Source organism: Nomascus leucogenys, chromosome 8 (assembly GCF_006542625.1).
Source record: "Nomascus leucogenys isolate Asia chromosome 8, Asia_NLE_v1, whole genome shotgun sequence".
NCBI lineage: Eukaryota > Metazoa > Chordata > Mammalia > Primates > Hylobatidae > Nomascus > Nomascus leucogenys.
In genome coordinates this window covers 12,343,426-12,358,243 of record NC_044388.1, presented here as the reverse complement: position 1 = coordinate 12,358,243, position 14,818 = coordinate 12,343,426, and the positions used below count along the sequence as shown (strand labels likewise).

Below are 14,818 nucleotides of genomic sequence, written 5' to 3'. Positions count from 1 at the left end.
TGACGAGGGCAGGGATGCTCCCTTTCCCTCTTCTTTCACCAGAATGTCTTGCTTTTGTTGACAACAACAAATTGAAATGAATACATGGTCACAGCAGAAAAATTAGAAAATACAGAGAAGTATAGAGAAAGGTACAAGCCCCACTGGCTCACCAGGCCAGGAGCTGTACTTTCCTAGGGAGAGAAGACATTAACTAGACAACAGCTTCTGGACACTGCCTGGTTTCCTGCCTATATCCAACACCATTGCTGTGCAGTCTTGGGCAGACTGCCTAACACCTCTGAGCTGGCTTCCTTATCCGTAAAGTGGGAGTAATTAGAGTCCTTGCCCTGGCTCGATTCACTGACATCACTAATGTAATTGCTGTTAGGTCACCCCTGGGAAATCCCCTTGGGCTCTGCTGCCACATGTCCCAAGGAGGCTCCTGCTGGATGATGACCCCTGGCTGAGCCCTCCCCAGCAGGAATCCTGACTTCAGAGAGGACGAACCAGAGGCCTGCCCCTCCCTGATCTGCCCAGACCTGTCCCTAACTGTGAGGGTTCCATGGCAGTCCCCAGCTCAAATCTCCTGACTGAGGAATGTTTCTAATACAAACCTTGCCTCTGGGAGGAGGCTTAGCCCACAGCAGGAATGGCTTAGGTTAGGTATAAGAAAGGACTTCCTGATGGATGTTGATCCAAGATTGCTATTTTCACATTACCAGAGGTGTCATTGCTGAGTGCATCAAAAAGCATTCCCTAGCCGGGCATGGTAGCACACACCGGGGTCACATCTGCTTGGGAGGCTGAGGCAGGAGGATCGCTTCAGCCCAGGAGTTCAAGGCCAGCTTGGGCAACGTGGCAAGACTCCATCTCAAAAACAACAGTAACAACAAAAGAACAGAGAACATTCTCAGCCTCTGGGTAAATTTGGAAGAAGCAGGTTGCTGCTTTAAGAGGAGTGACTGGGTTTCTGGGTATTCATGCAGGACCCAGTACTTCTGGGGCAAACCTTGTAGAGTTCCTCCTGCACTGTGTTAGCTGGTTCATGGATCTCTGCCTGCGTTACGTCTTTCTTTCAGTAATACACAGAGGCCCACACAAGGCGTTGGAGATGTAAGACTGTTGGGATATGAGGCTTCCACCTTCGTCTTGGATGAGGAGACACAGACAGTTGTGTAGGTAAACCACATACTAGGGCACCGAGTGTGTCCTAACGAGCTTTAAACTCAGGAGGCACTTGGCCAGTGACAAACCAGCGAGACAGGAAGATGAGACCAGATCCGAGAAAGTAGAACCTGGGGTTTGGAGAGGCCTTTGAGAGAGATGGGAACAATGAGCCCTAAAATCTCACAGCCTTTAGGCTCCGCCAATGATGGCTTTGGAAGGGGCACATGGAGGAAGGACATGCATATTTAAACTGAAGCCAAAGCCCACAGGAAAGATACAGTCTTGTATCTCCAACGCCTTGTGTGGGCCTCTGTGTATTACTGAAAGAAAGACGTAACGCAGGCAGAGATCCATGAACCAGCTAACACAGTGCAGGAGGAACTCTACAAGGTTTGCCCCAGAAGTACTGGGTCCTGCATGAATACCCAGAAACCCAGTCACTCCTCTTAAAGCAGCAACCTGCTTCTTCCAAATTTACCCAGAGGCTGAGAATGTTCTCTGTTCTTTTGTTGTTACTGTTGTTTTTGAGATGGAGTCTTGCCACGTTGCCCAAGCTGGCCTTGAACTCCTGGGCTGAAGCGATCTTCCTGCCTCAGCCTCCCAAGGAGTTGTGACCCCGGTGTGTGCTACCATGCCCGGCTAGGGAATGCTTTTTGATGCACTCAGCAATGACACCTCTGGTAATGTGAAAATAGCAATCTTGGATCAACATCCCTCAGCTTGGGTAACATAGGGGGACCCTATCTCTACAAAAACATTAAAAAGCCAGGTGTGGTGGTGCAAGCATGTAGTCCCAGCCACCCAGGAGGCTGTGGTGGGAAGTCACCTAAGCCTGGGAGGTCGAGGCTGCAGTGAGCTGTAATCATGCCACTGCACTCCAGCCTGGGTGACAGAGTGAGACCTTGTCTTAAAAAAGAAGGCCAGGTGTGGTGGCTTACGCCTGTAATCGCAGCACTTCGAGAGGCCGAGGCGGACAGATAACTTGAGGCCAGGAGTTTGAGACCAGTCTGGGCAACATGGTGAAACCCTGTCTCTACTAAAAATTAAAAAAATAAAAAAATTTAAAAAATTCACTGGGTGTGGTGGCAGGTACCTGTAATCTCAGCTACTTGGGAGATTCACTTGAACCAGGCAGGAGAATCACTTGAACCAGGAGGTGGAGGTTGTAGTGAGCCAAGGTCGTGCCATTGCACTCCAGCCTGGGCAACAAGAGCAAAACTCCGTTTAAAAAAAAAAAGAAAAAGAAAAAAAGGAGATGGAGAAGCCTTGCCCCAAACAGAACGTACCTGCTGGCTGGCCCTCCCTCCATTCCCCTCTGATTTCCACCATCCTGCCCTGTCTCTGCCACCTTCCTTCTCCCCAGGTCCTGCGCTGGGTTCCCAAACCAGCACAGTGAGTCATTCTGCTGCAGAAATCGGGCAAAGGCTGCCTTTTCTGATTGCTAGAAAATTAAATCCACAGGAAACAATTTAACTTCCTCTTCTGTAATTTTTTTCTTACACTTCTGGCATCTGATACTTTTTGTTTAAACCACAGTGTAGAATGAGGTTATGTTTTAGCACAGAACTAAAGGGCTTCCTAATATTAAATGTAGTGAATGAGTATTTCATGGTGCTCTGCGGAATAGCACCAAATCTTGGGGTCCTGCTGCCTGCATGACAGTGGGAACCACAGCTGTAGTTATCAGATGTTTGACGGACAGACAGATGAACAGGTGAGCAGGTGGGTGGGCAGGCAGGCAGGTGAATGCTGCAGCATAGGAACCCCCACCCCAAGACCAGGCTGCAGAGAATCAGGACCTTGTCCCATGTGGGTCTGCAGTGGGGGTACAGACCTGACTACCAAGAGCCTCTTCCCAGATCATCTCTCAGACCTGGCCCTACCTAAGCATGATCATGGAAAGCAAGTTCCGGGAGAAACTTGAGCCCAAGATCCGAGAGAAGAGCATCCACCTGAGGACCTTTACCTTTACCAAGCTCTACTTTGGACAGAAGGTGGGTGTGTCTTGGGAGGGTCAGCCTGGACTGGCTGTGCAGTCTTTTCTCTGTTTCCTCTCCTCCCACCTTTCTCCCACCCAGGTCAGTCATATGACTGCAAAGATCCCAGTGGACCTTACAGGGGGACAACCCCCGAACCACCACCTGCATTTCCCAGCCTGTCAGCCTCAGTAGACACCCTTCCACCACATCCCTGTACCATCATCTCCCCAGGTTCCAAGGAAGCCTGGCTCACAGGGAACAGAAAGGAGAGGTGGGAGATATTCCCACTTTTCTTAATGAAAACTTTGAAGATGTGCCATGGTGGTAGCCAGACAGATACAAAGATGGAAATCAGTTGCTAACCTCAGTGCCGGTGAACACACACTCACGGTTTGGATAGTGGGTGCCACCAAGCGCTTTATATTCTCCACTAATTGGCTGTTATAGCACTCAGTGTTATGAGTCCATGCTAGTTCTGTGAAGATCAGCAGGTGTCCCAGGGTGAAATGGTCTGTGGCCAGCGGAGTTTGTGTCAGCACACCTAATGTCATGGTCCCTGTTCTAGACTGAGCTTCCACTTCAGCCTTGGTGCCCTATTCCTCCTGCCTCGAAGTGCCCCCAGTGACTTGAGTCTTTTGATCATCCAAAATGTATCCCCCAGCCAGAGACCACTGTGACCCAGTAAATGAGAGGCACTGGCATCTGGTCTTCCCCGCAATGAGCAGGTGTCCAAGTACAGGCCAGCCTGCTGAGAGCTGTCTGCCAGCCCTGCCTGGCTAGCCCCTGGGCAGGGGTAGATTAGGCAGGCTTGAGCCCTGGAGACTGGGATTTCTGCCATTCAAACTGGCTTGTGCCAGCATCTGTTGGTTCATGCATTCATTTCTTGTTTCATTCACCTGTGACTTATTGAGCACGTGCTGTGTGCTGGGCATCATAGAGTTGGGTGTGGCTGCACCCCGTCCTGTGGGAGGAACACATCAACCAGTGGATGACAACATGGCAGTATCTGCGTGCATGATGGCAGAGGAATGCGAGTTCAGAAATGGAGGGGTGGAGGGGCTGTGGGAGTCAGGGAAGACTTCCAGGAAAAGGTGATGGCTCAGTTGGCTTTTGAAGAATTCGGCAGGCTGGGAGCCAAGGAGCTTGCAGGGTGCTGTGTTCACAGCAGAGCCTGCTCAGTCAGGCTGCTCCTCTGGTGGTTGTGTCTATGCCAGAGGTCCCCAACTCTCAGTACCAGGCTACACACCAGGAGGTCAGCAGCCAGGATGAGCATTGCTGCCTGAGCTCCGCCTCCTGTCAGGTCGGCGGCAGCATTAAATTCTCATAGGAGCACAAAACCCTGTGTGAACTGCGCATGTGAGGGATCTAGGTTGCGTGTTCCTTATGAGAAGCTAATGCCTGATGATCTGAGGTGGAAAAGTTTCATCCCCAAACCATTTCCCACCCCACCCCCGGTCTGTGGAAAAATTGTCTTCCAAGAAACTGGTCCCTGGTGCCAAAAAGATTGGGGACCGTTGGTCTATGGGATGTAGCATTGCTATAAGAAATGATATTTACCATATCAGAAGAACCTGGAGGGGGAAGCTGCAGGCTGAACAGATGTCCCAGCCCTGCAGGAGAAACACCTGCCTCCTGATCCTGGCATTCAGCGCTCTTCATGTCCTGGCCACCCCTCTCCCCTCTGCTCTTCCATTCCCCACATGTCCCCTCCTCTACATCGTGGGATCACAGAGGACTCCTCACACGACCCTCCTGGGCTTGGCCAGGACCCAGTGCACTCACCACACCCCCTTTCTTCACACACCCATGAACATTAAAAAAATTTTTTTTTCAGCTGCCATAAGCATTCATTCACACCTGTGAGTATTGCCAGTTTCCTCCAGTTCCCCTGCCTATGCCCAGCTCCACCCTGTGCTGTGGGGCCAGTGACTTGACTTCTCTAAGCTCTAGTTTCCTCACGTGTAAAGGGAAAGGACCCACTTCCAGAGTTTGCTATGGGGCATAAACAACAGGCCTGGTCTCAGGGCCACTCTGTGTGGCTGTGTGAGTAGGGGCAGGAAGGGAGAGAAAGGAGGGGGCACATTCTAGGGAGGGAAGTCTCTGGGCTGCAGGATAGATTTACATGTCTGTGCCTCATCCTGGAAGTATGATGGTCATGCTCGTTGCTGACAAAGCCCAGTGCCGAGGGGAGAGCTGGCAGCTGTCCCCTGCTACAAGAAGCCTCTGACCTAGCCCTTTTGGCATTTCTTCCAGTGTCCCAGGGTCAACGGTGTCAAGGCACACACTAACACGTGCAACCGAAGACATGTGACTGTGGACCTGCAGATCTGGTGAGCTCTATCGGGCCAGGTATGGGCTTCGGGGTGCAGGGGACACTGTGGGAACAGCTAGTTTGAAGATGCAGTAGTATATATATACACTCTGACTTGGGATGTGGAACCCCTCACAGGACCCTCCCCTCCTCCCAGCTTCTCCCATCCCCTGGCATACTCTGGGTTCCAAGGCCCAGGCAGCAGAGCTTTCTTGGAAGCCAGGCCTGGGTCACTTGGAGGGTCAGACCAGCTGCCTCAGAGAGGATGTCTCTAGTGGGAGCAAGTGTGACAAGAAGATGTGAGGTCTCATTGTGAGGCCCAGGGAGTTCCAAGCACAGGCTGAGAGAGGTCAGCCGGAGACCTGGGCTCTGCGGCACCTCAGGAAAATAGAGAATGCAAAGACACATAAGTGACTAGTTCAGGGGGTTGGGCAAGGATATCTCTTTGAAATGAGGTTCATAATGGACGTGAGTCAAGAAGAAGGGAGATTCAGTCCAGGAAGCCTTCCTGGAAGTGGCAAGATTTGAATTGCACTTTAAAAGACAGAGGACCAACTCCTGAGGATCCAGAGTGTTGCCATTCCTTTCCCATGTCTCATTCTGCCCTTAGCCTAGAGGCTGGCACTGACAGCATGTTGGGAAGATAGGAGCTAGTTCTTTGGACCACCCATCCCCATTTAGGGGCTGGTGCCACGTGGGTTGGGATGGTGACGGGCTATCAGGTGCTCCCAGCCCCTGGGGCTCTGCCACAAGATCCTTGTAGGAATAGTCAGGGCACATCGAGGTTGTGTGGCCCACTCAGCTGCCCAGGCAGCCCCCGGGGTCCCCATCTTCCCCATCCGGCTCACTCCTGCCCTTTCAAGAGGCACTCAGTTTTTGCGATTGGTGACCTTGGGCTCCTCTGCCTGTGCTCTGCACATGTGTGCTGGCTGCCCCTCTCCCTCCCCTGAGTCTCCTTCAGTGCTTTCACAGGATCTGCTGATCTTTACCCTCAAGGGCACCCATTCTGGGCTCCCTGTGCCCATCACCTGGCGAGAGTCACTGGGTGGACTTGGGCTTCTATGCTGAAGCCTGACGCCTTGTTACCTTTGCCCACCTCCACCATGCCCAGCAGCACCTGGGATGTAAGCAGTGGGGGCTGCTTCTGTGTCCCCATGAAAGACACCTGGGCAGAGATGGGACAGGGGGACAGCAGGGGTGGAAAGGTGGGCAGCGTGTTTACCAAGAGCCCGTCCTTTTCATCTTCAGGGTATCGTGGGGTGAGGTGAGTGCCTGGAATCACTGTTGTCATGGTCAGAGATGAGGATATGCCTGGGATACCTGAATGCAGGGACCCACAGGGGCTGCCTCCTGGGGTCTGGGCTTGGATCAGGGTCTGGGTCGGGTCTGAGCAGAGCGGAGAAAGGCTGAGGCTACTAGGCCATGTGCCCAGTGCATAGAGCTCAGGGTCGGCAACTAGCTGCCTGGGCTCCGGCTGTGTGACACTGGGCAAGTTTCCCAACCTCTCTGAGCAAGTGGACCTACCCCTCCTCCCCACCTTCCTTTTCCACCCCCCATTTCAGCTACATCGGGGACTGTGAGATCAGTGTGGAGCTGCAGAAGATTCAGGCTGGTGTGAACGGGATCCAGGTGGGTGGAGCCTGGTGGGGCTGCCTCTGTTCCAGCCCCCAGGGTGGGGATCAGGGAAGGGGAAGCCAGGTCATGCCAGAGTAGGCCACAGAAGGCGGTGGCAACACTAAACACAGAGGATGGTGACTACAGAGGAGCTGTAGGCCTGAGGTCACATGGCCGGGAAGTGGTGGCCGGGCTTCACCAACCAGCCTCATCTGACTGCAAAGGCCCTGGGAGAGGCTTTGACTGCCTGGCGAGGAGAGAGGTGGTGTTCATGGAGCGATGGAAAGCCATTGCTTAGAGACTGAGGTGGACCCAGGAGGTGAAAATAACTCTCGGCGGGAGTAGACGAGCTGATTTGGGCCTGGAAATCATTCCTCGGTCCCTGCTGGCTGGGCCAGTCCAAAATTTGGCAAAGGCTATAGGTCTCTCAGGCCAGCACACCCGTGGAAGATAGTGGGGCCAGCTCAGAGCCCCTTGGTAGCTGGCAAGAGGTGGCAGCTGTGTCTAGGCCTCAGCACCTTAAGTACGGTTCCTGCTGTGAGAGCAGGCAGCTTGGGGCAGGTGGCCCTGACATGTGGGGCGGCATGGGCATGAAATGAGGCAGCAGATGGCCTCAGCTGAGCCCAGCAGGCATGGGGAGAAAGGAGGCCTGGGCCCCTCACGGGACCTCTGTGCCTGTCCAGTTGCACGGCACCCTGCGGGTCATCCTGGAGCCCCTCCTAGTGGACAAGCCCTTCGTGGGAGCCGTGACTGTGTTCTTCCTTCAGAAGCCGGTGAGTCTCAAGGACTGCAGTAAGCCTGCTGCTCCCTGGGAGTAGGCACTGGTCTGCTGGGCCCTAGACATTGGGTTTGAGTCCAAGAATGGACATTGTCCAAGCCCACTGAGACCTGGGCAGTCACACTCCTTATCTCATTTAATCCTTAAGGCAGCTTGAGCTAGACTCTGCTCTCCCTAAGATGAGGCAGCTAAGCTCAGAGAAGGTCACACAGATGGTCTGAATTGGAGCCCAGGCTCAAACTCAGAGCTTTCAAAGTCCAGGCCAGCCTGTGGCCACGTGGACGATCCCACTCCTGTAGGGGTTCTGCCTGGGAAGCAGCAGGTTCCACAGCCCCTGCCCCATCCTGAGCTGAAGCCTGGGCCCTCGATACCGCTAGATGCCTGAGCTGGGCTGGGAGGTGGCCTCGCCTGCTTGACACCCTGGCAGAGGGGGCTCTGCCTGCTTTTCTCCGAACCCCCACCCTGGCAGGCTGGGTTCTCCATTCACATGGGTGTGAGGCTCTTGTCAGGGGGTTCTCAGCCCTGGGCTCCCAACCCTTTCCAGCCTAATAGCTTCCCTGTGCCCCTGAAGCACCTACAGATTAACTGGACTGGCCTGACCAACCTGCTGGATGCACCGGGAATCAAGTAGGTGCCTGGGAGAGACTCAAGGGAGATCCTAAGTTTGGGGGCCTCCAGGGCTCTGCAGCCAGTGACGGGAGCTGTGCGAGGGTGGTGCCTTCCCTCCTGGTGCTCTCTGCAGAGGGAGAAGCATTGGTCTGTTTGGAGTGGGAGTGGGAGGCTAACGGTACTATGTGGCCTCTGTGGGTGGGCACCGTGCCCAGCACACCCCCCGCCCACACCACACACCACCACACACACACCACACCACACCCACACCACACACCACACCACACCACCACCACACCACCACCACACCACACCACACACCACACACCACCACACCACCACACCACACCACACCACACACCACACCACACACACACACACACACCACACACCACACCACACACCACACACACACACACACACCACACACACACCACACACCACACACCACACCACACACCACACCACCACACCACACACACCACACACCACACACCACACACCACCACCACCACCACACCACACCACACCACACACCACACCACACCACACACCACACACACACCCACACACCACCACACCACACCACACCACACCACCACCACACCACACCCACACCACACACCACACCACACCACACACCACACCACACACACACCACACACCACACACCACACACACCACACCACACCACACACACACCACACCACACACCACACACACCACACCACACACACCACACCACACCACACACCACACACCACACACCACACCACACACCACACCACACACCACACACCACACCACACACCACACACCCCACCACACACCACCCACCCCCCACACACCACACCACACACCACACCACACACCACCACACCACACCACACCACCACACCACACACACACCACACACACACCACACCACACACCACACACACACACCACACACCACACACACACCACACCACACACCACACCACACACACACCACACACCACACACCACACCACAACACCACACACCACACCACACACCACACACCACACCACACACCACACACCACACCACACACCACACACACACCACACACCACACCACACCACACCACACACCACACACACACCACACACACACCCACACACACACCACACACCACACACCACACCACACACCACACCACACACCACACACCACACCACCACACACCACACACACCACACACCACACACCACACACCACACCACACACCACACACCACACCACACACCACACACACCACACACCACACCACACACCACACACCACACACACCACACACCACACACCACACCACACACCACACCACACACCACACCACACCACCACACACCACACACCACACACCACACCACACCACCCACACACCACACACCACACACCACACACCACACCACACCACACCACACACCACACCCACACCACACACACACCACACCACACACCACACCACACACCACACCACACACCACACACCACACACCACACACCACACACCACACACCACACCACACACACACCACACACCACACACCACACCCACACACCACACCACACACCACCACACCCACACCACACACCACACCACACACCACCACACACCACCACACCACACACACACCACACACACCACACACCACACCACACACCACACACCACACCACCACACCACACACCACCACCACCACACCACACACCACACACCACACCACCACACCACACACCACACACCCACACCACACACCACACACCACCACACACCACCACACACCACACCACACACACACACCACACACCACACACACCACACCACACCACACCACACACCACACCACACACACACCACACCACACCACACACCACCCACCCACACACCACACCACACACCACACCACACACCACACCACACACCCACACCACACACCACACCACACCACACACCACACCACACACCACCCACACCACACCACCACACCACACCACACCACACACACACCACACCACACACCACACACACCACACACCACACCACACACACACCACACACACACCACACACACCACACACACCACACCACACACCACACACCACACCACACACCACACCACACACCACACCACACACCACACCACACACCACACACCACACCACACACCACCACACACCACACACACCACACCCACACACACCACACCACACACCACACCACACCACACACCACACCACACACCACACACCACACCCATGGAGTGGGCAAGAAGTGCTTTGCTGAATGTTGGGCTGACGTTCAGGTCCCCGTCCTGGTGCAGGGGGAGAGTGGCTCTGTCTGCTGAGATGTGGCCTGCGTGGAGGCTGTATGGCTCTGGAACCAGAGGCAGCCAGCTCCTGGCTCTGTCACTGAGCAACTGAGTGAACGTGGAGAAGTTGCTTCACTTCTCTGGGCTCTTCCTCAGTAAAAGGGGAGCCTGGTTCCTCTGCCTTGGGTCCCTCGGAGGACACTCAGCTGTGTGGTGGCGGCACATTGGGTGTGGACACGTGAGTGTCCTTTCTTCCTCACTGCACCCCATCCAAACCAAGTGTGTGGTGAGAAGCCTATGTGACTTCCCCTGACCATGGTCACAAACATAGGCATGGAAGGGGCACTGTCACAGCAGAGGCCAGTGAGGAGTAGCTGGTCCTCTAGATCTCACCATCTGGGGGCAAGCGAAGGCTGCTCTCAGAGCCCCAGGCCCCATGAGAGGAGCAGAGAAAGGCACCAGCCCCATTGGACACACCTCCCCAGGAGAAAGGGACATTTGGACTGGCCAGGGCTGGCACCAGCTGGCTCGTCAGACTCAGGGGAGGGCCGCTGACTTGCTCATTCACTGACATCTGCATGGATCTCACCCACACCGGACAAAGGGAATCCAGGCATGTGTTCTTTTATTCAAAAAGTATTTACACTGTGCCAGCCCTGTTCCAGGCAACATCCCTGTCCCCCAGTACCAGGAGGTGGAGTCAGGCAATGAACAAACAACCCCAGGAATACGCATTATTAGCCGCAGGTTAGAGGTGAGGATGCTGAGGTCCAGAGAGGTTAGCGACTTGCCAAGGCTACACAGCTAGTTGATGGTGGAGCTGAGGTTCTAACACAGGCTTCAGCCTTGCTCTTAGCCACTGTGCTGTGTGACCTCTAAGAACAAAGTAGCCTGGAGGCAGAGGGAGTCGGGGACGTGTAGGTGGGAGGACTTGTGTTGAGATAGAATGTCAGGGGCTGTCACGATGTATAGGCACACCCACCCCTACCCAGGCAAGTGGGGTCAGGGCTGTTCTCTAGGTGGGGCCCACCCTACCAAGCTAGGCTCCTGGTTCCTGCTAGGGATGGAGTGGCAGGTGGCATGGGGGAGGCAGTGCCATCCCTCCACAGCTGGTCCTGCCTTGTGTCCAGTGACATGTCAGACAGCCTGCTGGAGGACCTCATTGCCACCCACCTGGTGCTGCCCAACCGTGTGACTGTGCCTGTGAAGAAGGGGCTGGATCTGACCAACCTGCGCTTCCCTCTGCCCTGTGTGAGTACCTAGTACTAGCCACAGACCAGCCTGCTGGGAGGCAGCGCAAATATCCTCTCAGCCTTCAAATGTGGTGCATTGGCTTTATTTCACACTAATGCTTGATGGTCCCAGAATAATGGTACAAACACCATCGCCCACGTCATAATTACTAAAGACATTTTGTCCTTGGGGTGTATCCCACTTGGGAGGTAGTGTCAAATTTACTGCATTCTAAACTTACTTGGAATATTTCCTCTGTTCGTGACAACTGGCCATGAATATTTACATTGACTTGTTTCATTCTATTCTCTATTTTTAGGGTTTTTTTTACCTTAACTTCCTTTTACAATTACGTAAAGTAGTTGTACATTTCCAAAGTCCAATTAAAAAACAAATTACATTTTAAGGAGTCTGGCTTCTATCCTTCGTTCCCTCCACCTACTCCCCACCCTTCACTTATAAGTAATGGTTTATCCTTCCATTTTATTGATTGATTGGGTCTTGCCCTGTTGCCTAGCTAGGCTGGAGTGCAGTGGCATAATCACAGCTCACTGCAGTTTCCACCTCTTGGGCTCAAGCAATCCTCCCACCTCAGCTTTCTGAGTAGCTGGGACTACAGGCGTGCACTACCACGCCTGGCTAATTTTTGTATTTTTTGCAGAGACAGGGTTTTGCCACGTTGGCCAGGCTCAAACTCCAGATCACCCTCAAGTGATCTGCCCACCTCAGCCTCCCAAAGTGCTGGGATTACAGGCATGAGCCACCACACCTGTCCTTTGTTACTTAATATGAACAAATACATATATATGGTCGTATAACAAATATTTGCTTATATTCAAATTCCCCCTTTCTTCGATAGATGGCAGCATAGTAGTTTTCCCCAGCATGCTTTTTTTTTGGGTGGTGGGTGCGGCGGGAAGTGGTAGCGAGGAGTCTTGCTCTGTGACCCAGGCTGGAATGCAGTGGCGTGATCTTGGCTCACTGCAACCTCTGCCTCCTAGGTTCAAGTGATTCTCCAGCCTCAGCCTTCTGAGTAGCTGGGACTACAGGGGCACGCCACCAAGCCTGGCTAATTTTTGTATTTTTAGTAGAGACCAGGTTTCACCATGTTGGCGAGGCTGGTCTCGAACTTCAGACCTCAGGTGATCCGCCCACTTTGGCCTCCCAAAGTGCTGGAATTACAGGCGTGAACACTGCGCCTGGCCCCCAGTGTGCTTTTAACACTGAGTATGTCATGAGGATCATGCTATGACAGTGTAGATTAGAGATCTTCCACATTCTTTTTAAGAGCTCCAAAGTACTTCACTATGGGAATGTACTGAAGTTTATTCAACACAGTTTCTATTGATGGACCATTATGTTGTGTTGGGTCTTTCACTATTACAAATAGCAGTGTAATGAATAGCCTTGCATACATGTCTTTTTATATTTTTGCTAGTATGCCCTTGGGATAGATTCCTAGAAGTGGGATTTCTGGGTCAAAGAGTAAATGCATGTGTATTTACTAATATTAAAAAAAAAATTCTAGGAAGCAGATATACCTCAAAGCCCATGACCTATGCCTTTCCTAATTCCTGTGCTCCGGTCTTTATTAACAGAGTTATATCTCTTTTATTTCCTTTTAAACATCTATTCATGCAAGTGTGGGGAGGGGGTCTGCCCTACAGTACAGTCCAGAATATGGTGGGGATGAGGCTCAGTGTTGGGGCCTTTAGGAATGCAGGTACCTACCATCAGCAGCCGGCAGGGCCCACAGGGGCCAGGAGAAGGGATGCTAGGACTCCCTTGTAGGAGTCTACATGTAGGACACACAACAGAGGGGGCAGGAGTAAATGAGGAAGCTTCCTTGGGTTTCATGATTGTTGGCACAGGAGGGAGACAAATAGCTGCAGTTGAATAAGCCATTCATGTGGCAGTTTGGAGGCAGGGAGTGGGGAAGCCAGGGCTGTGGGCAGGGCATACTGATGGAGAGAGCCCTGCCATCACTTGCTGTGTGGCCTTGGCCAGGTCACTGCCGTATCTGGCTTGTATCTCCCGGTCCAGACCATGGAGGGGGCAATGTGGGGGCAGCAGTGATCTCTGATGGCTTTAGCTCTGATACTCTAGGACTTGGAGGCCCCAGGAAGCAGCTGTGAGCCCTGGGCTTGGACATTTTCCAGGGGGTGATCAGAGTGCACTTGCTGGAGGCAGAGAAGCTGGCCCAGAAGGACAACTTTCTGGGGCTCCGAGGCAAGTCAGATCCCTACGCCAAGGTGAGCATCGGCCTACAGCATTTCCGGAGTAGGACCATCTACAGGAACCTGAACCCCACCTGGAACGAAGTGTTTGAGGTAAGGGTCTCCTTGGCTGCTCCTGGAATCCCTTGATGCCCTCTAGCCTTCACTCTGAGTCATGCCAGGCAGAGGCAATCCAGGGACAACACTAGGCAGGGAGTGGGCCTTGGAGACAGGCAGGTCTGTAGAATTCTCGCTCCCGTATCTACCAGGCTTCCAGACTGGGTTACTCTGGCCCAACTAAAGGGCCAGCCTGAAGGCAAATTCCTACCTCCTTTCCCCTTCCAACTTTGTTAGAAGTTTCCAAATCAAAGAGAAAGAGCCTTAGAGGCATTTCTGCTCCACTCCTCTCAGCTTCCCCTGTCAGAGCCAAACACCAGGAGCCTGAAGTTCTTCCTTAAGTTCAGCCACAATCTCTACTATTTGAAGGGTGGGACCCACAGCCTGTTAAGGCCCCCAGATTACACGCTCCAAGAGCCACACCCTAGGTGACCCCTCTCAACTTCTGCTCCCAATACACCATCTGGATGCTCTGT

The 14,818-nt window shown here is 53.7% G+C and overlaps 1 protein-coding gene across 2 annotated transcripts in view; it reads left to right on the top strand.

Moving 5' to 3' along the window:
- The window catches only part of ESYT3 (extended synaptotagmin 3), a 48,644-nt gene that overhangs the window by 17,979 nt on the left and 15,847 nt on the right, over positions 1 to 14,818 (top strand). For both annotated transcript variants that reach the window (XM_030816758.1, XM_030816757.1), the window contains exons 3-9: positions 3,009 to 3,143; positions 5,382 to 5,458; positions 7,002 to 7,068; positions 7,737 to 7,826; positions 8,403 to 8,458; positions 11,907 to 12,027; positions 14,169 to 14,339. In XM_030816758.1, coding sequence (XP_030672618.1) covers positions 3,009 to 3,143; positions 5,382 to 5,458; positions 7,002 to 7,068; positions 7,737 to 7,826; positions 8,403 to 8,458; positions 11,907 to 12,027; positions 14,169 to 14,339 — 717 coding nt within the window. The remainder of the gene's footprint in view (positions 1 to 3,008; positions 3,144 to 5,381; positions 5,459 to 7,001; positions 7,069 to 7,736; positions 7,827 to 8,402; positions 8,459 to 11,906; positions 12,028 to 14,168; positions 14,340 to 14,818) is intronic.